At 37.7% G+C, this 27124-nt stretch overlaps 1 protein-coding gene across 1 annotated transcript in view; it reads right to left on the minus strand.

Moving 5' to 3' along the window:
• The window catches only part of DNER (delta/notch like EGF repeat containing), a 226749-nt gene that overhangs the window by 160988 nt on the left and 38637 nt on the right, over positions 1–27124 (minus strand). The window contains exon 5 of the mRNA XM_044669452.1: positions 12292–12437. Within this exon, the coding sequence (XP_044525387.1) occupies positions 12292–12437 (146 nt within the window). The remainder of the gene's footprint in view (positions 1–12291; positions 12438–27124) is intronic.

A 27124-nucleotide genomic window follows, 5' to 3' on the forward strand; every position in this document is an offset into this window, starting at 1 on the left:
CAAATGCTTCCCTCAAGATCCCCCATGAATTATTTTTCTACTAACTTAGCTGCAAAAAGGGACCTATCATACATTTCCTTCATCTTCTCTAGTCTACACCAAAATACATTCAATTTTTTTTACCTATCATCCTCCCTTCCCTCCCCACCAATCTAAGATGATACAGTGGCTTTTTTTCTTAATAAGTATCATCTTTGTGCTCATTCCTCCCCCCCTCCCCCATGGCATTCTTATCTATCTTATCCAGAGCTTACCCTCATCAAATTTTCCTTCTCTCTATGCTGTTATCTTTCCATTCTTTAAAAACCTTTCTTTGCCCATACTACCTCCTCCATCTTTTATTCTATCTCTCCTTTTTACTAGTAACAATCTAATATGAATATTCTATGTTTACTGGCATCACTTCCTCACTACCCATATGCTCTTTAACTACTTGTAATCCCATTTCTGATCCCACAAATCTTATGAAACTGTTCTCTGAAGGGTGATCAATGACCTCAGTGAATATATCTAATAGATTTTTCTGATCATCCTCCGCAATTTTTTGTAAGTTCTGGACAATATTGACCCCCTAAATATCCTCTCCTAATTTGGTTTCCGTAGCATTGCTCTCTCCTGATTCTCCTCCTACTTGTCTAACAACACCTTCTCAGTCTCCATGGCAAGTTGATCATGTATTTTCTATCCCCTAAGCATGGATATTTCTCAAAGTTTTGGTTCTGTCTAGTACCCATATGCTTTAAAATCCAGTGACACCAATCTCTTTACTGTTCCTCTCACAAGACTCTATTACTAAAAAGTATTCACACAAATTTTCTTCCCTTTTCTGGAAAATACAACCCATCCCAATGCCCCAAGTTCTTAGCTTTCTCTCCCAACCATAATATGCCTAGAACAATATATTGTCTGATCACTTATTTACTTCACTGAATCTTGTGTTAAAGAAAAGAATTAGTTCCAAAAGATTTAGTGCAGTCAAGCTTTAATAGATTAATTGAGCCTTTTAGGACCCTTTGCACTTTACTGTGTACATGTTGTATCCTTCCTCTCTTACCTGCCCCCCCAGGCTATTTTGTCTTTGCCTCTAACCCTAGTGCCTTAATTTTAATGATGGTTTAATTGTCTTTAATAGCTCTACCACTTTCATTTCAGCCATAATAAATTCTTATCATGATTTCAAATTCCCATTCTTTGCTGTCCACATAGTGTATGTGTTCTGTCTCAAAGTTTTTGTGTTCTGTCAATGTGGCATCCACTTATTTAGCAGAACTATTTCCCTAAAAAGACTCCCCTCAAGGACTGCTTTACTAAATATAATCTCTAGTAAATATAATCTCTTATCTAGTCTCCACTAACTTTGGCCATGTTAACTGCTTCAAATGGAAAGTTCCTCTTTTATTTTTCCATATCATTCATTTTTATAATTGAATAATCTTTTTTTCTTGTTTACACCTGATTTATTCTATGATTTAACCAATTAACTTAATGCAGAGTCCAGGTAAGCTTCACTCATCCATAAATGAGGAAACTGAGTCCAGGAAAAAGAAGGCTTTCTTTTTACCCTCAAAGGACACATAGTGGCACTCAAGCCTAGAGTTTAGGTCTTTTGCCTCTCATTCAGTACTCTGCATAGTATGCTGTTAGGTTAGGCCACCCAGCAAAAATCTTTCCTAGGCCAGGAAAAGATGGATAGATGTTGATGTTGATGATGTTGTTGTTGATGTAGTTGTTGTTGATGATGATGTTAATGATGATGTTATTGGTGATGTTGTTGATGATGATAATGTTGTTGTTGTTGATGATGATGCTAATGTTGATGATGTTGTTGATGAGGATAAGGTTTATGATGCTGCTGCTGCTGATGTTAACACTAATGACGTTGATGGCGTTGCTGATGACGTTGTTGATGAAGATGTCGATGTGGATGACATTGATGATGTTGATGATGTCGTTGATGATGTAGATGTTGATGACTTTGATGATGTAGCTGATGTCGTCGAGGACGTTGATGATGTAAATGTTGAATACTTTGATGATGTAGCTGATGTTGAGGACGTTGATGATGTAAGTGTTGAATACTTTGATGATGTAGCTGATCTTGTTGAGGACGTCGATGATGTAAGTATTGAATACTTTGATGATGCTGATGCTTTTTAGGATGTTGTTGAAGATGATGTTGATGATGGTGTTGATGATGATGCTGACTATGTTGATGATGGTGTTGATGATGATGCTGACTATGTTGATGATGGTGTTGATGGTGATGTTGGTGTTGGTGACGTTGGTGTTGATGATGTTGTTGATGTTGCTGTTGTTGTTGCTGATGATGTTGGCTTTGGTGGTGTTGATGTTGTTTATCTTCATGATGTTGTTGATGATGTTGTTTACCTTCATGATGTTGTTGTTGATATTGTTTATCTTCATGATATTGTTGGTGTTGTTGTTTATATTGATGATGTTGGAGTTGTTGCTGATGTTGTTGTTGATGGTGTTGTTGTTGCTGGTGTTGTTGATATTGTTGATGTTGTTGATGTTGGTGTTGTTGTTGCTGATATAATTGATGTTGTTGTTGATGTTGTTGCTGATGTTGGTGTTGTTGTTGCTGATATTGTTGATGATGTTGTTGATATTGGTGTTGGTGTTGCTGATGTTTGTGTTGCTGCTGATGTTGGTGTTGGTATTGCTGATATTGGTGTTGCTGCTGATGTTGGTGTTGTTTATGTTGATGATGATGTTGTTGACATTGGTGTTGCTCATGTTGTTGACGTTGGTGTTGTTCATGTTGTTGTTGTTGATATTCTTGATGGTGTTGTTGATGAAGGTGATGATGAGTGGATTTGGAGCTGGAGGTTTTCCTTCCTTTTGAAACTTTCTGACCCTTCCCACTGTAATGATTAAAATTTTCTTGGAGACTGTCTCCAACCTCTTTCACCTTTCCATTGTATTGATCTCCTCCCCCCTTCCCCCATGTGCTTCTTTATGAAATATAAAATTACCCCATTTTATTTCTTTTCCCATTTCTCTTAGTATATCCTCTTTTTTACCCCTAGTTTATATATAGTTTTTTTGACATTTCATCCTATACAATTTATCACTTTCTCTCTAAGTATACTTCTTCTAGCTACCCTGATGATAATAACAATTTTTAAGAGGTACCAATCTCAATCTTTTCTTATAGGAATAAAATCATTTCAACTTATTGGGTCCCTTAAAAAAGTTTTGTTTGTTTTTTCTCCCTTTCTTAATTACCTTTTGGTTATTCTCTTGAGTTCTATGTTGGGGCATCAAATTTTCTGTTTAACTCAGGTCTTTTCTTTATGAATTCTTCGAAGTCTTCTATTTTATTAAATGACCATATTTCCCCTGCAAGAATATAGTAAATTATACTGGATAGCTGATTCTTGGTTGTAGACTCAGTTCCCTTGCTTTCTAGAATATCATATTCCATGCCTTCTGATCCTTCAGTGTGAATGCAACCAGGTTCTGTGTTATCCTTATTGTGGTTCCATGATATCTGAATGATTTCTTCTTAGCAGCTTATATAGTATCTTTTCCTTGGTCTGGTAGTTCTTGAATTTGGCTATAACATTCCTGGGTGTTGTCAGTTGGGGATTAAATGAAGGAGGTGATCTGTGGATTCTTTCAGTCTCCAGTTTTCCCTCTTGTCCAAGAATGTTGAGGCAGTTTTCTTGGATAATTTCCTGTAGAATGATGTCCAGGCTTTTTCTTTTGTCATGACTTTCTGGTAGTCCAATAATTCTTAAATTGTTTCTTCTAGATCTGTTTTCCAGGTCTGTAGTTTTATCAATGAGGTGTTTCATATTTTCCTCAATTTTTTCATTCTTTTGATTTTGTTTTATAGACTCTTGCTTCCTTGTGAAGTCATTTGCTTCTAGTTGTTGGATAATAATTTTTAAAGACTGAATTTCATCCCTGGCTTTTTGGTCATTCTTCTCCTTCTGGTTAATTTTCTTTGTAGGTCATCTTTAACTTTCTTCGCCTCATTTTCAAGCTGGTCAATTCTGGCTTTCAAGACACTACTTTCTTGTTTTAATTCATGTGTCTCTGTTTTTCTGGATGACTTATTTTTCTTTTAAGTTCTTTTACCAATTGTCTTCAGCCTCTCTTAATTGTTTTTTGAATTGTGTTTTGAGTTCTTCCAAATCCCAGGTCCAATTTGCTGGAATTTCTGCATTTTTTCTTGGTGTTCCTTGATCCTCTTCTGTTCCATTTGCTCTTTGTTCATTACCTGGATAGAAATGGTTGATTGCAACTTGTTTTTTTCTTTTTCTGTTTACTCATATTTTTTCCTTCTTTCCCCCCTGTCATTGTCTGTAATCTTGCTCCTCTCATTATTTGCTGGATCTGTGGTTTGGGGATATTCTGTCCTGGCTTCTTCTCTCCTCTGCTGATTGACTAGATTAGGCTGATGGAGTATTAATTAGCCCTGAGATCAGATCTTCCCTAGCTGGCAGCAAAAGCTAAAGGTGTAGGTCAACGATCCACAACCATTTTGGCCGTGAGAGCCATAAACACCTGCGGAAGGAGGAGGATGGAGGCGGAAGGCACTGGAATATGGGGCAGGGGCTGAAGGGCCCCCTGGGGCACATCCTGGGGCTCTGCACAGACTGGCCGGTCGGGAGGTAGAGCCATACGTTGCTGACCCCTGGTGTAGGTGAAGGTATGGCTGAAGAGAACAGTGTTTCCCACCCTGTTATCAAAGTATTCTGTCAGGACTGCAACCTTCACCCTGGGATCTGAGTCAGCAGGATTCTTACAGTGGCCCTCAGTGCAGTTGGTGGAGAAAGGGTGTTGAAGATTGAGCTTTCCTGCCCTCTGAAGGCTTCTTATCCACCCTATTGATAGACTAGATTAAGCTGATCTCTGGAGCTAGATGTGCCTTGAGGCCAAAATCTTGAGAAGCAGAAGACCAAGATTGAGAATAGTGGCTGAGACTAGACTGCCCTCCCTGCTGGCTGTGGTCAGAGCACTGAGCCTGGCACAGCTGTAGCAGCAAGGCATTCCCTCTGGGGCCCTCACCTAGACCACCAGAGACTCAGTACAGTAGGTGAGGGAGGAATCCTAGGACCTTCCTTCTTCCTTTTCCTTAAACTCAAGAATTCAGCCTTCTCTGCCCACCTTTTAAGTTGAATTGAGCAGGAGGGTCCCCCAACTCTGTCCTGTTATTAGATTTGCTTGTCTGTCCCCTCGAAGTCCTTTGTCTTTTATAGGTGAGGAAAGGTTTTCACAGAGGTCTGGACTTTTGCTGCTTCTAAGAGGCCATCTTGACTCTACCCCCCCCCCCTTATCAGCTGAAGGTTCCTCTTTTAGCCACTCTAACAGAGGCTGGGAATCTAGACCCAAAATAATTAGAACTGCATTGATTTCTAAAGACTTCTAAGAAGAAGGCAAGGCATTAATTACTAACTGCCTTCTCTCTTTTTTTTGGTATTTTTTTGGCATTTTGTTGGATACAGACCTATGATTTCATCAGCATAGGGAACTCCCAATGTAGAAACCTCTTTCACTTAGATAAACTGGCAACTGGTCTCTAACATCATCTTACGAGATAGTCAATTAGGGTGCCAAGAGTTTTACTTTCCTAGAGTGAGAAAGATAGCATGGATGAAAGACAGGGATTGATTGAATTAAGGTCTTCTTGACTTCAAGACTGGCTCTCTATCCATTTTACTATACTGCCTCTGAGAGATATAAAAAATATTTTTTTTATTTCTGGATGGACTCTTTCTGCCACCCTTTAGTCTAACTTCTTACAACCATATTGTGTCAGAGTACCTTTGTAAGATCTGAAAATTACCTTTTTACAATGGGATTACATTTTAATGAAGATCTCTTCAATTTCTTCTAATTATATCCTGAGATCTTATTTCTGAAATATATTTTCCAAAGAGTGAAATATTACCTCTATTACAGCCCATCAATGTAGTACTATTAAAAAAAAGCAGACTACTGATTATTTCAAATGAACAAAATGGTCAAAAAAGTGGATGGCAGAGAAGAGAGCTCCAATTTCTCAAATTATTCTGGTCCATTTCTTTTTGACAACTAAGAAAGAGTTGGTAATGATATTAAAGTTTCTTAAGTGACTATTACATTTTCCTGGATCCACAATATATGTCAGATTGGCATAATAATGGCTTAGAGAAGAAAATGTTTCTAATCCATTATTTTCAATAACCAAATTCATCAGTCATCTTCTGCACTCTAATATTCACCAGGTATTGCTCAAATATTAGACAGCTGGTTTTCCATAAGGACTTCTGGATGACTAATCTGGTAGTACACTGATGAGTCAAACTTCCTCTGTTATCTCATGACCATAATCTTGGGGCTAGAAAAAAATCATTGGCAAACCAGGAGTCAGGAACGTTTGTTTGACTAATTAGGGTACATATTTAAGCAAAATAACTCTACCAACTAAGGACTTCAAAACACTAACTTTTTATTGATAGCATTTGTTTTTATATCCTGCTCCCTCACCCCACCCTAATACACAGAAATATCCCCATAACAAAGAATAAAACAGAGGATTGGGGAAAAAAACAGTCCAGCAGAATCAAAGAGGATGGAAATTATCCTATCCTTAGGAAAACACCTAATCATGTGGTTTATGGTTTATGTAACTTACCTTGGCGAAGTGAAGAGAAGAGGTCTTCACAGCAATTAGTAAGTAAGACTTTGACCATGAATAGGAAGGTTTGAATTATAGTGGGGGACAGGGGGGAAGAAGGAATTTTTTTTCTAAAGAAGGAAAAAGTTTCAAATGCTCACCTTGTGAGAAGCTTCCAAGTAATGTTCTATTAAAAAATGTAAATGTTGAACAATAACAAAAAAAAAAGATCCCTACTTTTAAGTATTAAGTGTCATCTACCCTAACAGAATTTTACATGAAAGAAACAGTTCCACTTAGTGAACTAAAGTATATGATATTACTAAATAAGGGCATATTCTAAAAACTCATGACTGTTTTACTTTGAGAGAAGACTTAATACAAAGAATGCAATAAATGCATATCAAATGGCTCATATGTAGAAAACATTGTATTAGAGAATGCAAACTATTTAAATATAAAGTCTCTACCCTCAAGAAGCTTATGGCCTAATATGAGAATAATAAAACATCTGTGAATAATTTATACAATATCATGTAAAAATTGCATTTCAAATTTATAAACATTGAATTATAAGAACAGAAGAGTTCTTTCGAAGGACCTAGCATTGTGATTTCCTTTTCAAAGATTAAGAGCATTTCAACAGGCAAAAATTGGGGAAGAAGATCTTCCAAAAAGAATAATGTAAGCAAAGGAGCAGAGACTAAAGAATTCTGCACTCAATGCAGAGATAAAGGGTCATTCATTTTCACCAGTAAGTAAACTACCTTGAGGGGAGCCATAGGAGATAAGCCAGAAAAAGGACAGTGATGAAAAAAAAAAAGGACAATGATGCCAAATTGTAGATGACTTTGAATATCATACAGAAAAACTGGAACTTTATTTGATAATAGGGAGCTATTGAAAATTTTTGAGAAGAGACATGCCCTAATCTCTATACAAGAAAGATTATTTTGGCACTGTATTATTTTGGATTGGGGGAATAAAGACAGACACCTATAGATAGACTCCTAAAATTGCCCTAGTAGCAGATAATGAGGATCTGTAAAAGAGGAGAAGGGCAGCAGAAATACAAAGAGATAAACTTCAAAAAAGCTGCCAAGGAAGCATCAGTAGTCTGACATTTACCTAGTACCAAAAGATTTACAAAGCAATTTCCTCCTACCAACTCTGTGAGGTACAGAGTGTAATTATCCTTATCCCCACTTAAAAGATGAAGAAAATGAAGTTTATGTAGCTACTAACTGCCCCCACTATAGTGAAATTCAAAACCAGGTACAGTGACCCAAATCTAGCATTCTATATGATGTTTTGATTTGCCCCCTGGTAATTTATTCAAAACAAGAGGCGAAGAAGAAACAGTCCAAAAGATCTCAAGGTAATGAACATGGGAGGCAACATGGAAGGCAATGCCACAGACAAATATTGATAGTATAAGTAGCTTTAGGAAGGAAAATAAGCTCAATTTGAGATGTTAGATCACAGTATCATAGATTTGGAGCATGAAGGGACCTTAGATTTCCTCTACTCCAATCTTCTTGTTTTAGTCTCTTGTCCATAGGCAGTATCAAAGGTGGGTCACAAACCCAGGTCCTTAGGCTCAAGGACCATTGTTCTTGCCATTGTACGTTATAGGATAGCCAGGTGGAGATGTCCTTTAAACAGTTGAGAATTCAGATCCAGAGAAGTCAGATGAGAGGTCAAGACTAAGAATAAAGGTTTGGGAATCATTAGCATAGCGATGGTAGTTAAAAGTCATGAAAGTAAATGAGATTTGCCAAAGAAGAGAATGTGGAGAGAAAAGGGCAAAAAACCAAGGAGAGACTCTCAAGGAATACTCACCTAAAAGGACCGGGAGAGGACAAAGAACCAATGATGGGGACATAGAAGGAGCAATTGGGAATATTGTGTCTCTGAAGCCAAGGGGAAAGAAATTATCCAATATGTGGTAATGGTCAGTAGTGCCAAAGACCAAAGACGAGTAAGAGTATGAAGACTGAAAAGGTCAGTAAATTTAGCAATTAAGAAGGTCCTTGTTTAAAGGCCTCATTTATAAAAATGTCATTTCCCAGTTTATAAATGGTCAAAGGATTATGAATAGGTATTTTCAGATGAAGAAATTAAATCTAATAGTCATATAAAAATGCTCCAAAATCACTATTGATTAGAAAAATTAAAATTAAAACAACTCAGATAATACCTCACACCTATTAGACTGGCTAATATGATCAAAAAGGAAAATGATAAGTGTTGGAGGGGATCCAGGACAACATACACTGATATAATCATTCTGGTGAACAATTTGGAACCACATTCAGAGGGCCATAAAACTGTGGCATATATCCTTCAATCCAGTAGTACTAGTGCCATGTTGGTATCCCAAAGAGGTCAAAAAAATGGGGAAAGGACCTACTTGTACGAAAATTATTATTGCGGTTCTTTTTGTAATGGCAAAGAATTTGAAATTTAAGGGAATGTCATTCAGTTGGAGAATGGCTGAACAGGTTATGATATATGATTGTAATCGAATACTATTGTAACCATAAGAATGATGAGCAGGCCAATTTCAGAAAAAAACAGGAAAGATTTGTGTGAACTAATGCCAAGTGAAGGTAAAATTTGTGGAATTGGGAAAGCTAGGTGACTCAGTAAATAGAAAGAGTTGGAATATCCTGGGTTCAAATCTGACCTCAGACACATCCATACACAGCTGTGTAACCTTAGGATAGTTACTTAACACCAGCTGCCTAGCCCTTACAGTCCTTCTGTGGTACTTCAATACTTAGTATTGAAAAAAAATAAGGATGAATTGATCTCTAGGTTCCCTTCTAGTTCTTTCTATGATCCTGTGACCTCAGAATAATGCAGTAGAAAAGCTACCATGGAGCTGTGTTCAAATCTGATGATGCTCATCAAAGTTCCCATCTCCACTTGTGTGTCTTTGTTTGACCTTAGGCAAATCCTTTAAAACCCTGATCATCAGTCTCCTCATCTGTAAAGGAGAGGGTCCGATTAGATGGCTTCTATATTTATTGTCTTTGAGCTTTCCCAACAACAAGCCCAGTTGTATGTTCTCAGCGGACATTAAATTGAACTGAATGACTTTAGTCTGAATTTGGTCTGTCATTTACTAATTTTCTATTCCTAGTGCTACCCATCTTTCCATGGTCTCCAGAGGTTTCTGATCCAATTTAACTCAACTGTTGAACATCTATGTGTGCCAGACACCAGGCTAAACAGTATGGATACTCATATGGGTCTGTGATCTCACAGATTTGCATGTTCCTTCCAGCAATAGAAGTCCCAACTCATCCATGCCTATCCGTCCCATGTCTCTTGTCCACATCAGCCTGGAGGTTTGTCACAGAAAGTTCATCCAATGTACTGAAGGTTTCCATGTTTTTTCCTCAAATTCTGAGGGTGCCCTTGCCATGTGATCACCCATATTTCCTTCCTATCATGAATATTTTTCTTTAAACCTTTACCTTCCATCTTAGAATCATTATCATGTCTGAACCCAGGACGTCCCATCTCTAGACCTGGCTCGCTATCCACTGAGCCACCTAGCTATTCCCTATACCATAAATTTTCCTGATATCTTTTACTCCTTAAAGAATCAGGGTGGTGTAGAGGAAAGAGTATGATTTTCAGAGGCAGAAAACCAGAGCTAAAATTCTAGTCCTGCTATGTTCTACCTGTATGAACTCTCTCTACGTCTTAGTTTCCTCACCTATAAAATGAAAGGGTTCAGGAGGAACATCATATCTAAATGTATTATTATGCTATGATCCTAAGTAGCTATGTGGCATAGTAGATAAGAGTGTTGGACTTAGTCAGTAAGATCTGAGTTCAAATCTTGCTTCAGACTCTTATTAGTTGTGTGATCCTTTCTCAGCCTCGATTTCCTCATCTGTAAAATCAAAAGTTTGGATTCAATGGCCTCTAAGGATTTGATGAGCTCTAAATCTATGATCCTATGTTCTTCAAAGTTCTTCATGTCAAAAAAATTAACTAAAAAAATTTATGACAATACTTAACAGAGTATCTTCTCAAGACCGCAGAAGGGATGAGTATGAAATATATCTAATTCAAAATAAAATGAAAAAGAATAAAAAATTTAAGTTCTCCATATTGCAGCCTGCTCACATGTCCTTTGGGCTCTCTGTTCTATGGTGCTGGGGCTACAAAGACACAAATGAAAACTGTCTCTACTTTCATGGAGCTTCCTCTTCCCAAAATGAACAACTTTTCCTAAGGTCTTGGAGGAGATATTTTTCTTCCTCTCCATTTTAGACTATAGTCAAAGAAAAACACTGTGTATCCTTTCCTTTGCTACAGGGTATTTTGATCAATGAGGTTTCTGCAAAGAGAAGGAAGAGAGCCTTCCAAATTGGCTGAGAAGTAAGACAGAATCTAAAAGGCAAGTTTATCTGGTAGAAAAGAAATCTTATCCTTGAGTTTCAGCTTTTGGCCTCCATCCAGTTCATCTGCCCCAAGGCAAAAATATAATTCTGGCTCTAGCTTCTAGTTGTGCTCATTTTTGTCACTTGGACAAAACTTTTAAGACCACAGCTTGAACCACTTGTCCATTTCATGGCAAAATTCTGCCCCCTACCGATTATTCCTTTCAAGAATAGGAGCATAAATTGAATTAAAATATTATAATTAATATGATTAACATTAATTAATGTGTTTATTGATATATTAATAATCTGAAGCAATATTACATTATGATATAATATTAAAATATCAGTTTCATAGATTGTTAGAAATGGAAAGATCAGTTAGAAATGGAAAGATGTCTTCAAGCAGAAGCTGGATAATGACATATTGTCAATATAGTAGAGAGGAATCCTGCATTGGGTGGGAAGCTGGACTAGCTAGCCTCTATGGACCTTTCCAACTTATTGAGTCTATGAACTCTCATCATGAACAATCAGGAGAAAGGAGAAAGTGTGCAAATAAAAGATTCCTCTCTCACAGCCTTCCACATCTTCCATTCAAAAATGGATCACAGCTATTAGAGGAAGAGGAGGACAGACCATTATTTAAGGCTGAAAAGAGGTCCTCAAAATTTAAAGAAGTGATCACTATATTTGTCAGCAAAAGATTTAGAAAATTCAAGAGAAGAACATAAGCCTAGACTTCTCCTTCCCCTCACCTGACTTCTGGTCCTGCTGCCATATGTAATACATATACCCATTCTCACAAAATCCATCTCTTTCATCAAAGCATGACTAGCCTAAACACCAGTACTTCATGGATGTAAATAAGGAGCCTGTGATTGTTCATCAATGTAAAGAATGTCCAGGATGGGGATAGTTCTTCAATAAATGTAGATAACCACCCATCTATGACTTAGTAGATGCCAGGCAATTGATTGATGTTCCAAGGGGTTAAGCAAAAAAATGGTTCCTTGGCCATGTCAGAATGTCAGAAGCATGATTGAAACACAAGTCTTCTTTAGTCCAAGTCCAACACCGTATCCAACACAACACACACTGAATGCCTCTCTGATTGCATTTTATAATCATTATTTAAGCATTTTTTAAATCTATACATGCAATCATTATCTAGATGCACATGAAATCAGAAATGCATATCAGATTTTTAGCAATGAATATACACTGCTTAAAATAGAAAAGCTCCCCTTTCCTCACCTCCGCTGGCGTAGTGGTACATTTTCCCTTTCCAGAACATTGCACATCTTGTGACTTGCTGTCCACGGGCACACAAGTGCTGACCTTCACAACCACGGTCAAGCGCAAAGCCACGATGCATTTACTAACCGAGTCATTCACGAAACCTGGGAAGAAAAAGGAACAATATTTTTTTTTCCTTTTGAGATGAGGTCAGATAAGCAGTCACACCAAGCAGAGTAGAATTCAAAGTCATATTCTGGTCTGGCAAAAGAAAATGAAACGTAACATTGCAGGCGATCAGCAAATACTTTGTCGATTAACATTTCATTTGGGCATTCACTATCTGATTTTAACTATATAAATAAGATCTACTAATAGAAGAAGGACACAGTAAGAGTTACATAATTATAGAATATCAAAACGAAAAAGGATTTCAGAGACCATTCAGGCCAACCCACATCTGACCAAGAACATCTTCTATGCCATCCCCAAACTAAGACCTGTAGACCCTTTGTTCAAAGTCCTCTAACAAAAAAGGAACTCGCTATCACCTAAGGCAGCCCGTTCTACTTTTGGACAGCTCTGACAATTAGAAAGCATTTCCTTTTCAAGCCTAAATTTATCTCTTTGAGCTTCTACCCACTGTTCCTAGCTCCAGTGACTGGTGCCAAACAGAGCAAGCCTAATCTTTCTTCCACATGAGAGCCCTTCAAATATATTTAAATATACATTGTCACTTGGTCATAGTACAGGAGGAAACAACCAGAAGCATTTTCTTGAACTGAGAAAATGTAACTGCATCATTGAAGCTTGAGTGTATCATTTGGGTAGATTTCTAATTTTCTCATCAACAGCACGCATTTATCCATGGACACTTCCTAACTTCAAAATAATGGACCGGTTCATTTCCCGTGCGGTAGACAATCGATGTTTAAGGCCAAGGCACACCCCATCCAATCACCTCAGGTCTCTTCATGTTCAAGATTAACTAGGATGGTCAGATTTGATGGCTGAGTCACCAGTAAAGATCATTTAGGCTGGCTGAGATGGCAAGCATGTTGCAGTCTAGTCATGTACCACTTCTAGATGGCCTCGGAGAAGACTTGAAAAATGTCTTGTCCCCACTGTGGTTGAGTCACTGCCCAAGAGTGAAGAGCTTTACAGCTAATAGAACAAGGCTTCTACGTTCACTTTCCTATGTCACAAATATCTCCCCTTTTCCACCTTGTCAAGTTCCTTCCTAAGTCATCCCTGTGGGGATGCAGGGTTAGATAAAGGGGTCTTTTATTTGTTCATATTGCTTCGGTCCATTTTTGATGGTAAGCTCTCCAGAAATCACAACACCAATTTAACTTGCTTATACAGCATGGGGCACGAAGCCAGAAACTGACAGGCATGTCATAAACACATTTAATGATGTCAATAATGGCCCCACAGCACTCCCCTCACTCTCAATGGGTCCCACTTATCACTCCTTTTAAGCCAGAAAGGGAGGTTGCTAAAACACATATATCAGACCTTGTCAAACTGTCATTTGAGTTTCATTTCACACTGTAATGGAAAAGTACATTGTGAGAAATTTGGTGGAAAATATTAAAAATAAACTAGGCTTTCCACCTATTTTTCCTGTTTTATTCTTTTAAAAGTATTGCAGGAAAATAATGTTTGACAGGAGCTCTTATTCCTTAACTAAAATCACAAGCCTGATGTCTTAATTAGTTGAAGTGAACTAATGACTGTTTCTGGCTGAAAATGGGGCATCGTGAAGCATTAAAAATTTACAAGAAGGTCTCACAGAAGGAATGATCTCTCTTTTAAGGTGTACTCAGTTGTTTTGGGCTTTAAGTATGTCAATAAACAAAATGGCAAAAGGAAAAAAAAATAAGAACTGAGGGTTAAGTAACCTTTCTCAGGAAATGGAGATATAATTATACTTCGAAAGGAGAATGGAAAGGATAGCAAAGTGTTGTAAAATAAGGACATAAAGCTTTGCCCACTGGTAGAAAGTTTGTCACTTAAATATTGCAGGAATGCCTCAGTGAAATGAAGATCTCCAGGAGAGGAGGAAAGACAAGGAGGAATGGCTTTTCCATTTCTTAGAGTTTTCTTTTACATAGGAATAACTATCCTGGATCAATATCATGGGACATTCAGGTTAGACCCAAAGGATAGTATAGAAAAGAGGGTAGAGTTGTCACTGCTTAGGTAAATTTTCTAAGTCCAAAGGCTCCTTGATTTGGACTATAAGAGATCTTAGAGACCAACAAATTAACTCCCTCATTTTTATAGTTCATAAAATTGAGGTATCATGAGATTAAGTGACTTGTCCAGGATCACACAGCAAGAAGGTTCTAATTCTAACTCAAGTCTTCCTGATTCCAAATTCAGAAATCTATCCTCACCACTCCCTTCAATACAGCTAATTTTCTCCTATTAACCACTAATGCAATGGCCTTATCATTCCTAGATTTGCCCTAAACCCCTTGTTAATCCATTTTTGTTTCTTAAAGACCACAGTCAAAGAAGATTTTTAGATTCTGGAGCTGTTCTATTCCATTCAGAGATGGACCAATTTTAAAAGAGGTTGAATTCTAGTCTGTGACTTCCCTGATAAATGGCTATAGAGTGAAAATGATGGCACAGGAGATAAGAAATTCAAGAAATTATGAGGACAGAATGTGAACTGGGTCATCCACATAGACACAACAATCTCCAAAAATAATGGCATGGAAAGGGATGAAGAAGAACACCTAAAGCCAAGTGTCAGTATCATAGAAAATGGTGAGACAGGCATCAGGAACCCAGAAATGAACAAGGCTAATGACTGGGAAAGAGTGGGACAGACAAACAGCATAAATGATAAAGCATCATGGTGACAAAGGGAGTGTCTGGAAGTGGATGTGGGAAGCGGGGGAAAAAAAAAAACTAACTCTCCATGCAGATCCTATAACAGAGGACTTAGAGGATAAAAAACAGGCAGCACCCCTAAAGAAGCAACTTCACCTCTTTGAACAGTTTCTAACCCTCAGTTTCCTCATCTGTAAAATGAAGGAATTATGTTAGATAATAATACCATCATTATTACTATTATAATATTTATGTAGTATTTTAAGGTTTGCAAAGTGTTTTGCAGATGGGGCAGTTGGATGAGGAAATGAAGGCAGACACATTAAATGAATTGCCCAGGGTCACACAACTAGCAAGTGTCTAAGTCATTTTTCAAACTCAAATCTTCCTGACTCCAACACTCTATCCATTGGGTCACCTAACTACAAAGTCAACCTCTAAAGTCTCTTCTAGCTCTAAATCAATAATCCTATATTCCTTCGTGGGGGCATGTCTTTTGTTTTGAAGGTAGAAGTAATAATTATTATTATTAATATAATTATGAATAAAATATAATAAATACATCTATTTATTTATAAATATAATAATACTTATAATAAAATAAATATAAAAATAAATAATTATAAAGAACTTAATAATAATAGTAATAGCTAACATTTAGCTTACTATATGCCAGGAACTATGCTAGATTTCACTTTTTTGGAAAAAGCTGCAAAGGATTCAAAGCCAAGACTGTTGTTGGATAAATTAGTGCTTAAATAAGTAAGTGTACTTCTAAAGGGATTAGACTTCAGAGATCATCTAACCCCAATTAAACTCAAAAAGAGGAGTTTAAAGAAATTCTAAGCCAACGTCAAACTCAAATAATTGTAAATAAGGCTCCCTGTGGGCCAATTGACTTAGAAAACTACATATGTTGGTATATTTCTTTTTTAATTACTCCATCCAATAAATTAAAATCATATAGAAACTGCATTTTAATCTGGTTCAGACCCCACATGTTATGGGCTGTGTGTTTGACACTTTTGATCTAAGCAATGCCCACATAGCATGCAGCTTTCCAGGAGGGTAGCTTTGATGGACACTGTTATCTTGGAAGTATAAATTCTGGCATGTCTTTTTAAAAAAAAGCCAGTCCTTTATTAACACATCTCGAATTTCTGCTGATTTTCCAGATCTACCTAGCATGATGCTGACTACGTAAAGAATCATGAATTGAATGGGAAACCAGCAATTGTCCACTCCCTGAATTTTCTGTGACCTACCTGTCCACACCCTACCTGTGACCCTAATACCCAATCAGCATCACACTCGATAGCCCAGGAATTCTTGATCTTTTTTCATATCATGGCCCCTTTGTCAATCCCATTCTCAGAATCATGTTTCTAAATAATTAAAGGAAAAAATAAACTTCAGTTACAGTTTAGTGAAAATCAAGATACCTATTTTTCCCATACAACTTCTCTGTCTCCATGACCCCAGTTTAAGAGCCCCTTACTTTAGCAGGACCAAGGAAAATGAAAAGAGAAAGAAGAGATGGGAGGGAAGGAGACATGGCACAGATTAACAAACATAATCCTAGAATACTCTGAAGCAGACAGCATTGAACCTTCCCCAGTTCAAGCCTGATCTGTGTCAACTGTGGCATTTTCATTTTCTTTAAAAAAAATCAATACCAAATTATAACTGAGGAAAAAAGAAATAAACAAAAAGCCTATGGTAAATAAACATATTCCCGTACTCAGATATCTTAAATTTAAAAAAATATTAAAATTGTTTTACATTGTAATTGGGGAAACAATAGCATTTTTTAAAATTTTAAAAAAGAAAATATGTCTAATCCTGTCAGAAGTACCTTTTTGTACATATGTTCTGGAAGATTTAACTTACTATGGGAGATATCAAAACTGTTTGCAATATGGCAGATTCATTAATAAACCATGAAAAACTAAGAGACAACCATGCAGAGAAGTTACAGCTATGGACTTAGCCTGTTACCTGATGTCTGGAAAGAGGGGGTTTTGTGTGTGTGTGTGTGTTTTTTTTTACAGCATCTAAGACTAATTAGCCACTATTTTCTTGGATGTACTTAAGCATCATTCTATATGAGAAATATCATGGCTACAATCATATATAAAACTACATGCCAAATGGGGTTAGGGAGAGGGTTTCCAGCCCCCGTGAATGAATCAGATTTATTAAACAATTAAAATGTGCCAAACGCTGTAACAAGGAACACAGTGAGGTGTGGTCAATGGAGAGAATTCTTCCTAGACAATGCACAACTGTTGTGTTCCTTGGATGGTATTTATTCACTTATAACTAGTGGTAATTAAACCATTAATTAACATCAATTGAATTAACAATTCACCAAACATCTATTGAACTGAGTGCAGAAAACTAGAACTAAGGTAGGCACTAAAGGCACAGAGGTCAGCCCTGTTACGGGCTGGGCAGAAGGCAAGAGAGCTGAGAGATGAAAGAAAAATGGAAAAGGATATGGCTATGTGTTTTTGATTTCTTTAATTGAATTATTATTTGTCACTACTATAATCGACAAGCATTTGTTAAGCATCGACAAATAGTAGATAATGTGGGTCATGGGGATAGACATACAAAAATGTTCCTGAATTCAATGGGCTTCCACTCACCTGAGGAAGACCATGTAAACGTATATAAGTATATGCAAAATAAATACAATGTAATAGTGTGGACACGTTCAAAGATGGGGAATCCAGAAAAGGCTCAAGGAGGAGAGAGCTTACACTGAATCTTTGAAGGAAAGGAAGGATGGAAGGGAAGAGAGAGGAAAGAAACTGGAGCCCAAGGAAGAACCCAAAAAATATATTGACAGTCTCAGTACTAAGCACAGTGCCTGGCCCATAGTAAGTACTTAATAAGTGCTTTTGAGATAAACCAAAGTGGTCAGTAAAGTCATTAAATTAACAGTTATAATTACATTATAAAATTAATTTGCTACAAGAAGCATATATTTTATTTCATTTGTATCACTTGCAACTATGTTTATTCAATTTTGTTGTTATTAAGTTATTTTTCAGTCAGATCTAATTCTTCATGACCCCATTTGGGTATTTTTTGGCAAAGATCCTGGAGTGGTTTGACATTTCCTTCTCCAGCACATTTACAGGTGAGGAAATTGAGGCAATGGGGGTTAATTGACCTGTCTGAGGTCACATAGCTAGTGTCTGAAGCTAGATTGAACTCAGGTCTTCCTGACTCCAGACCCAGCACTCTATCCACCTCACCACCTAGCTGCCCATGTATATGTGTGTGTGTGTGTGTGTGTGTGTGTGTGTGTGTGTGTATAGTCACTTAACTAAAAGATGAGCTTCCTCATCTTTAAAAAAAAAAGATGGAGAAGGAAATGGGGAATCTCTTTAGTATCTTTGTTAAGAAAACCCCAAATGGGATCATGAAAAATTATAACTAATATGACTGAAATAACTAATAAAAAATAACTAATATGACTAAACAACAAGAAAAATGTGTGTGTGCATGTATATATGTATAGAGAGATCTGCCTCATTTATACACAAATAAGTATGCATAGATAGACAGAGAGGTAATAGTTATATTGATAAATATCCTTCTTAATTGGTCCATTAGCGGGGTAAGGAGGGGATGGACCAATAGACCACTGGACTTGGAAACAGTAGGACCTGGGTTCAAATCCCACCTCAAATATTTATTAGCTGAATGACTCTGGGAAAATTACTTAATTTTTCACAAGCTCGGTTTTTATATATATTTAAAGAATTTTTATATACTTATTACATTGTATAATATAACTATTAATATATTTGTATATTATATAGTTAAAGAATATTATATATAAAGAATATATGAATATATATGAATGTTATATATATTTAAAGAATTCTATATATTTAAAGAATATTACATATAAAGAATATATATGACATAACTACATAAAGAATATATAAGTATATATAAGGAACATAAATATATATGTATATATAATAAAGGAGTTGGATTTCATGGCCTCTAAGGTGACTTCCAGATTTAAATCTATATTATAACCCTATATAAATCACATCATGCCCAGCATGAAATTGTCTTGATGATTTAATAGTCCTAAAGAAGAAACCAAATGCTGGTAGGTGAGAGAAAAGGGAACCAGGAATGACTCTTTCATGGGCTTTCCTGTCATCACTACAAAGCCCTTGTCCATCCAATAGAGAACTCTCGTTAAGTTGATTATCATGAGCTCTTTGGAGTATACCAGACTAGCTCCTAGTAGGATTTTGACAGCCTAGTAAGGCAGAGGCTTTTCTGACCATAAAATCACTTGACCAACCTCTAAATGAGTCATCCCACTCACCAGAATGCTATGTTTTGTCACTGTTTCACTCACCCTTTCCAAAAAAAGCTGAATCAGTGTTACATAGTTCCCAATTTTCAGCCCTATTCTGACTGCACAAATGAGGTAAGCTGAAAGTCCACTAGGTACTTCCAGGTGAGCATGTAATTGCCTTAACTTGTTTACGACTCCTTTGGATCACATCTGGAGAAGAATGTTTGGAGTTTTCCATAATGGAAGATAATTCTGTCCAATTTAACTCCCATCATTGCAAAGTACACAATAATCCTAAGGTAATTTCAAGTGCCAAAAGCAAAAACTCAACCCTTCATAGAAGCCCAGCGGGAGGAATGTGAAAAACACAGTATTAAATTGGAATAAACTTCATTTGGGGAAAAAAGGGCTTTATCAACACTCAGAAAGCTATAGGAAAACCAGTGGATTTCCTCTCATCCCTCTCAAATGCTGACAACAAATGGCCTTTTAACACATGTACATGCACATTCAGCTACATATTTATTCTTTTCTTCATCAAGAAATGTACAGAAAATGCTGCTTGTTTTTCTCTTCCTTAAATCTAAAACTTCAGCAAAAAGAACACTGCTCTACTCTATCATGCTAATCATGAAGCTCTTTTCCAATCCATGCCTGGAGTGGAAACAACATCAGGAGATTATATGCTTCTTGAGTGTATAGAGCTGGCTCTCTCAATTTCCCACAATAACTATTCCAAGGTCTCTTTCCCATACTCATCAAAAAATTTAAAAATAGCAGACAGCTGGGTGGCTCAGTGGATTGAGAGCCAGAGCCAGAGACAGGAGGTTCTGGGTTCAAATCTGGCCTCAGACACTTCCTAGCTGTGTGGCCCTGGGCAAGTCACTTAACCCCCATTGTCTAGCCCTTACCATTCTTCTGCCTTGAAAATGTAGGGATTAAAAATTAACAGTTTGACTAAAATATATGAAAATTGTTTAAAAAATGATGGGTTGCTGATTCAAAGTATTATTGCTCAAAGTCAAAATGACTTTAATAGCTTTTCTTTGCAAAAGAAGTGGAAAGAGTAAAAGCAGAGAAATACAAAAGGGTAGCGAAGACATTAGCCTATCTAACTAAATATTGCTCCAGTGCTTGACTCAGTCAATACTTGACCTTCAACTAGAATTAAACTCTCTTCAGGAGACAGGAAGGGAACACCAACTATCCACTCACCCAAGTTCCCTCCAAGAGGCAGGTCAAAAGATGTTTCGATCTAAAGGTGACTCCTGAAGCCAACTTTCTTCTTGAAGCCAACTTCCTTCTTGGAGTCTACTTTCCCTAGCCCCAGAAATTCAGGGTCTTTTATAGTGGCTTCTTGACCCTTCCCCTCTTCACAAAGGCCAATCACAGATTCCAAATTCCCATCACTGCCCAAGGGGCAGTGTTTGTGGGAACCATTTCTCACATTCTGGAGAAGTGAATACTCATCAAAGGGTTCACAGATTCCTGGCTGATTGAGGTGTGAATTCTCATTTCCTGGCTGACTGAGTTGAAAGGGTGGAGAGCTCCTCCACCTAGTACTAAGTAGGGTGTTCAAGCTTTTGTTGATTCAATTCAAAAGTAGACAAAGGAGAGTTAATCCTGTCTTCACAATCTTGTGAGGTACTTAAGTTATTGTTAACGAAGTGTTAACTCAAAACAGACAAAGGGAATAAAGGATTCCCTTTCACAAATGTAAATTCAGAATAGACAAAGAGAACAAAGAATTTCCTTTTCACAGAACCAATACACAGTATTGTTTCCAAGATGAAAGGTAAGGATTTTTTTTTTGAAATTAAAAAATATATACATTGTCTTTCTGAAAACCAGTAAGCTCTCTTCTTCATTACTTTCCCAATGAATAGGAAAAAAACAAGAGGATAAAATACAAATTTTTTCTGTTTATCTTTTGAATGAATTAATAAATGAGCATTTATAAGCACTTATTTGTGCCAGGGACTGTGATAACTAAATATAACAAAGTGAGTCAGTGAATCAGTCAATAAGAAAGGACCTAACATAATGCCAGATAAAGGCAAAAAGAAAGACAGTCCTGCCTTCAAGGAGTTTACATGCTATATTGGGGGAAGACACTCATAAAAGGGAGAATGAGCCCAGAAGAAAATATGATCAAAGGTCACTGGGATTGCTGCTTGGTAAGACAGATTCCTTGGCTCTAAGACATGAACAGAATTTTGAGGATCAACTGGCAAATAACCTAGAATGGAATAAAAACCAATGTATATTAATAAATGTATCTGGTGGAGAAAGGGGAGATCTTTTGTGCTCTCCAATTGTAATAATCAAATGTCCTTTTCCTTTTCTCCCCCTAGATCTATGACTTCATCATTTCAGGTAGCCCATGGTAAAGAAAATACAGGTTGGTATAGTGGTCAGTGCACTAAACTTGGGGTCAGGAAGAACCAAGTTCTCATCACTAGCTTTATAACTTTGGGCAATTCCATTAATTTCTCTGCCTCAGTTTCTTTATATGTGAAATGAAAATGGACTCAGTCATCTCAAAGGTCTCTTCTAGTTCTAAATCTATGATGTTATGATATTCATCTACAAATACTGGGCATCTGCTCTGAAATCTATAGTCTTAGAGATTTGTCTGGGGCTCTAAGAGGTTAAGAGTTTTGCATGAAGCAATGTGATACATGTCAGAGGTGAAACTTAAATACACGTACTCCTCTGACAACATGTTCCTCTTTTTATATGCATATTAGTCTAAATTTAACTACCCAGTACCACCAAAAGAAGAATTTATTATTATCCAGCACACAAGTCTAGTTTTAGCAAATATTTCATGACATCCAAAACTTACTGATTCTACTAGTGTGGGTAATGCCTCCACCAGTGCAGGTCATAACCATTCCTGGCATTGATGAGTGACCTTCATGTGTTGCTTGAACCAAAATGGTCATGAATTGAAGTACAGCCTTCTGATCACCTCTTTGACGAGGTAAGTTTTCTGCACACAGGCACAGAGTTCCATCACCAGATTTGTCTCATTAGGATGGTGGAGCACCAACACTCTGAGCTCACCCAAACCCATCTATAAACAACCAGATTTGTCCTCAAAGATTTTTCAGTTTGACAGACCCTACCTGAGTCTGTGCCTCACTGGCAAAGCCAAGCACAACTAGGTGGGTCTAGAGATACAGTGCTGGTTCTGGAATCAGTATCTTCTTGAATTCAAATCCAGCTTCAGACACTTACTAGCTGAGTGACCCTGGGCAAGTCACTTAGCCCTGTCTGCTTCAGTTTCCTCATCTATCAAATGAGCTGGAGAAGGAAATGGCAAACCAGTCCAGTATCTATGCCAAGGAAACCCCAAATGGGGTCATGAAGAGTTGGACATGACTGAAAAAGTGACTGAACAACAGTAAAGCCTAGTGGTCTCCTCTAAGCCAGGCTGAAGGGGAAGACTAAAGTATAGCATTAGGTAAAGCCTTGGAAAGTGCTTGGTGCCAGGCTGTTAACTGTTTGTTTTACTACTTGCCTTCTCCAATAGGAAACATTAAATGGGTTTAAATAGGCTTTGCATTTCACACCTCATTGGATTTAATGGCAACTGTGGTACACATGTTTTGCTCCACTTGCTTACATCAAGATCATTGTCTTTCCTCATAAAGGTAAAGCACATATGGAAAATAAAAGTTCTGCACAGGAGCCCTTGAGCAGCATGTGCTGGAAATCAGTGATGCTCAATTTTCCATTAAGCCTAAGTGAGTCATTTGGCACTAACCTATGGCCTTAAAAAAATCCAGGTTCCATGGAATCCCCCTGGCAAGTACTAAAAAGGAATTAGAGTGTTGGATATTTCACAGACACAAACTCCAACCTGATTCCCAAGGTGGAGACATTCCCTTAGAATAATAATTCCCTTAGAGCCCTCCAGGTCCTAAAAGTCTTAAGATGCAAAGGGTGCCCCTTCCATAGTTGCATAGAATAAAGTGTATTGGCTTTCTTTCAGGAAGTGCCAGGTCTATCCAGTTTTATCTTTAAAATTAGAGCCACTTAGAGCTTCATGAGGTCCCTCAAGGATTTCACAGAATATCATACCAATATCACAGAATGCCAATCCAAATAAAATCTTGTGAAGAATATTATTTTTGGTGAACTTGAAAAGACAATCTAGGAAATGTATCTTTGTTTGACACAGGGGAGATTAAATTTGAGCATAAGACTGACGTTCTGAAACACAAGAACTAAAAAGAACTTCAACTAGAAAGTTGGGCTAAATTTAAGAAGATAAAATTTGGTAGAATTCAACGTAAAATTCTGCTCTTAAATCTGAGAAACTTCACAAGTACCACATGGGAAAGTCAGGGCTAAAGAGCAATTTCTTTGTCAGTCTTGTCAGTTGAAAAGAATTTATTAAGCAGATACTATGACCAGAATCTATCCTAAGTTCTAAGCATACAAAGAAAAGCAAAAGAGAGTCCCTGCTTTCTAGGATCTCACAATCTAATGGGGGAGGTTACATGACTCTATGTACAAACAATATAGACAAGAGAAATTGGAAATTAGTAGACTACAAACTTGATATGAGTCAACCACATGATAATGGATGCCATAAAACTTTTTAGATATTGGATTCCTTCAAAAGGGACTTCAAAAGATTCCAGGAATAAGCAGAGGATCATAGCCCCTGAAAAGGGCAGATAGCTGGCACAGTGGATAGAGTGACACACCTGGACTCAGGAAGACTCATCTTCCTGAGTTCAAATCCAGCCTCAGACATATCAGCGCTGTCACTCTAGGCAAGTCACTTAACCCTTTCTGCCTCAGTTTCCTCATCTGTAAGTGAGCTGGAGAAGGAATGGCAAACCACTCCAATATCTTTGCCAAGAAAACCCCAAAAGGGATCACAAAGAGTCAGGCATAAATGAAATGACTGAGCAACAACATCTCCCTGTACTCTATCCTAGTCTGCTCACATCTGGAACATCGTGCTAAGTTCTGGGCACCGTATTTTAAGAAAGGACTTTGGAAGTGACCAAAGGACAATAACCAGAATAAAGAAGAGCCTTAAAAGCATGTTATATGAAAATCAGCTGGGAATTTTTTTCTTTTGCCTAGAAAGAAAAAGGCTCACTGGGCATAGAACAAGTAACTTCAAGTATTTGAAGAGTTGTTCTGTGGAAGAAGATTAGACTTGTTCTGTGTTCCCCATATAGCAGAGCTAGAAACATTGGGAAGAAGTTACAAAGAGGTAAATTTAGCCTTGATAACAGGAAAAAACTTCTTAAACAGAGCTATCCAAAAGTGGGATAAGCTGCCCCAGAAGAAGGGGAGGATAGAGAGGGTTTCTTCCAATTGTTGGTCTTAAAGCAAATGCAGAATGAACCATCTTTCTTGTGTCTTACAGTAAGGATTCTTGGGCACACAGGCTTGTCTCCATGGCCACTGAGTTCCATTACAACTCTGCAATTCTGCCCTTATGGAATGTAGTCCCAAGAAGTAAAACTAGAAAGGATCTTAGAAATCATCTGAGGTATCCAGAAACTGAGTCAGCTATGTCCAACCAATTTAACTTTTAATTAAGGTCCAGGTATAAGCCAAAGAAGACACCTATAGTCATCAAACATCAAAATAGTTCATTAAAAGGGGATATATATTTATTTCAGCTCCCAGTCATTTCTGATCTTCTACACTTCCCAAGAACTGGCCTATGAAGTAGCATGGTATTATAGCAAGCAAAAGCGAGCAGAAATGCCTGTATCATTCATACACACACACACACACACACACACACACACACACACACACACACACACACACACAAACACATTATATCACCAATGGGTAGCACTCTAACATAACCAATCTCACTGTTGCAACCAATTGCATCCTTGACCAAGGAGCCTAGCTCAGCTAGGCTAGGAATTCTCACTCGACCAGGGAATAAGGGATTGATTGCAAGTGTCGATTTTTATCCAGTACCAAGGACTTTGATAATGAGTACTTCCTTTTCTGTGATTCCATTAGCTCTGACTGTAGCACCTGCCATAGTTGTCACACCATATCCGCTAAGGGTTGCTTCCCAGGATAATGTTTGATGTGGAAGTAATTCTATTCCCAAGACTCTTAGATTCTGGGTCCTGGGCCATCTCCATCAATTTCTAAGGGGTGTATAATTAGAATTTGCTCCCCAAAAGCTCTCTTTCCCAGCTTCCCATGTTCCTTCTCACATTATGTGCCAAGTAGGGAGGATATAAGTTTTGTGTAGCCCCCACCACTCTCTCTTTTTGCCGAATCACGGCTAGGAAAGCGGACTTTATGCCAGGCAGGAGAATCTACACATGTGGGTTTACTTTTTGTTAGATAATTAGGTTTAATATTCTATTTCTTTTAGTTTATTTTCTTTCTACTTGAAGTGATTATTAATAAACTTTATAAAAATAATACTTGAAGTTATTGGATATTAATTTAAATTTTACATTGATGGCAACCAGAAGTCTGGAGTTATAGGACTCTACCTCTGCTCTAAGTTGTAGAGCAGTTTTTAAAGACAGATTATTAAAAAAAAAACCTCTGTTGCCCTCGCTGCTCCTCCTCTTCCTCCTCCTGCTGCTGCTGCCTCCCACATTTGACCAGACACTGGCTGGGGATCCTTGAGAGCCACATCCTGCATGATTAGTAAAGTATAAATCCCTTCTCCTCCCCCCCCACCCCACATGGGTCCCAAACCTGTGCTAGCCACTTTTCAGCAGGGGAATACAGCATGGAACAGCCTTTCCACATTACCAACCCAACCCCAGCCTGCCTAACCCAGGGGAGCTTCCATGCACCTGCCTGTGGGGATGGGGACTGAGGTGTCATGTGATCACTGGTTTTTACCCCTAAGAGGGAGGGGAAGGAAGGTTACTTTTCCATACCTCTTCACTTTACTCCTAGCCAGTGCATACTAGCCTAGTGCCACCTACAGACAAGAAGTGGAATTGCAACCAATTGAATAAGTAGGATTGCAAGCATGACCCAGTTTCCTACCTATCTCAAACAGTTCCCATTCCTGGAGAGCCTTAGCAAAGTTTTAGGATGTCTTTTCTTGCTACCGTTCCTGAGTACACTTGTCCTTGCTGTTAGCTTGAGTAATCTTAAGATTCAGAAAGGAGATTCATTCCCCTTATTATCTAAGCATGCCCAGCCTCTGTAACATATCCAATATGGGATTTATCCACACTATGCTCAGTGCGAATATGGGGAACCCCAGAAATGTGACCAAAGGAATCTAGATGGATGATGATACTCCAGAGAGGGAGGGGAAGGAACCTTAAGGAGTCTGAAGGTAAATTTTTAGCCTTTTCAGACTCCATTGCCTTATTGATATTAACTGTTTTAGTTTGTTCCCCTCCAAATAGTGAAGAAGTCTCTGTAACACAGCTATCAGAATTGGAGAAAAGGACTCGAATTCAGTGCTCATATCCTGTCACATATATTGTATTTGCTGATTGTTTGCTTTAAAATTCAATTTTGTTTCTGTTACACTGTTTTCATTTGTACCTTCCTACTATCTTTATTTGTACTCCACTGTGACTGAACTGGAAAAATACCATTGTAAAAGTCCATAAACAAGTTGGGCAAACCCTTTTCCATGGCAAAACCATAGGTCCTTATGGATGCTGGGTTTGTCACCAG

Source organism: Gracilinanus agilis, chromosome 3, assembly GCF_016433145.1.
Source record: "Gracilinanus agilis isolate LMUSP501 chromosome 3, AgileGrace, whole genome shotgun sequence".
In the NCBI taxonomy this organism is placed as follows: domain Eukaryota; kingdom Metazoa; phylum Chordata; class Mammalia; order Didelphimorphia; family Didelphidae; genus Gracilinanus; species Gracilinanus agilis.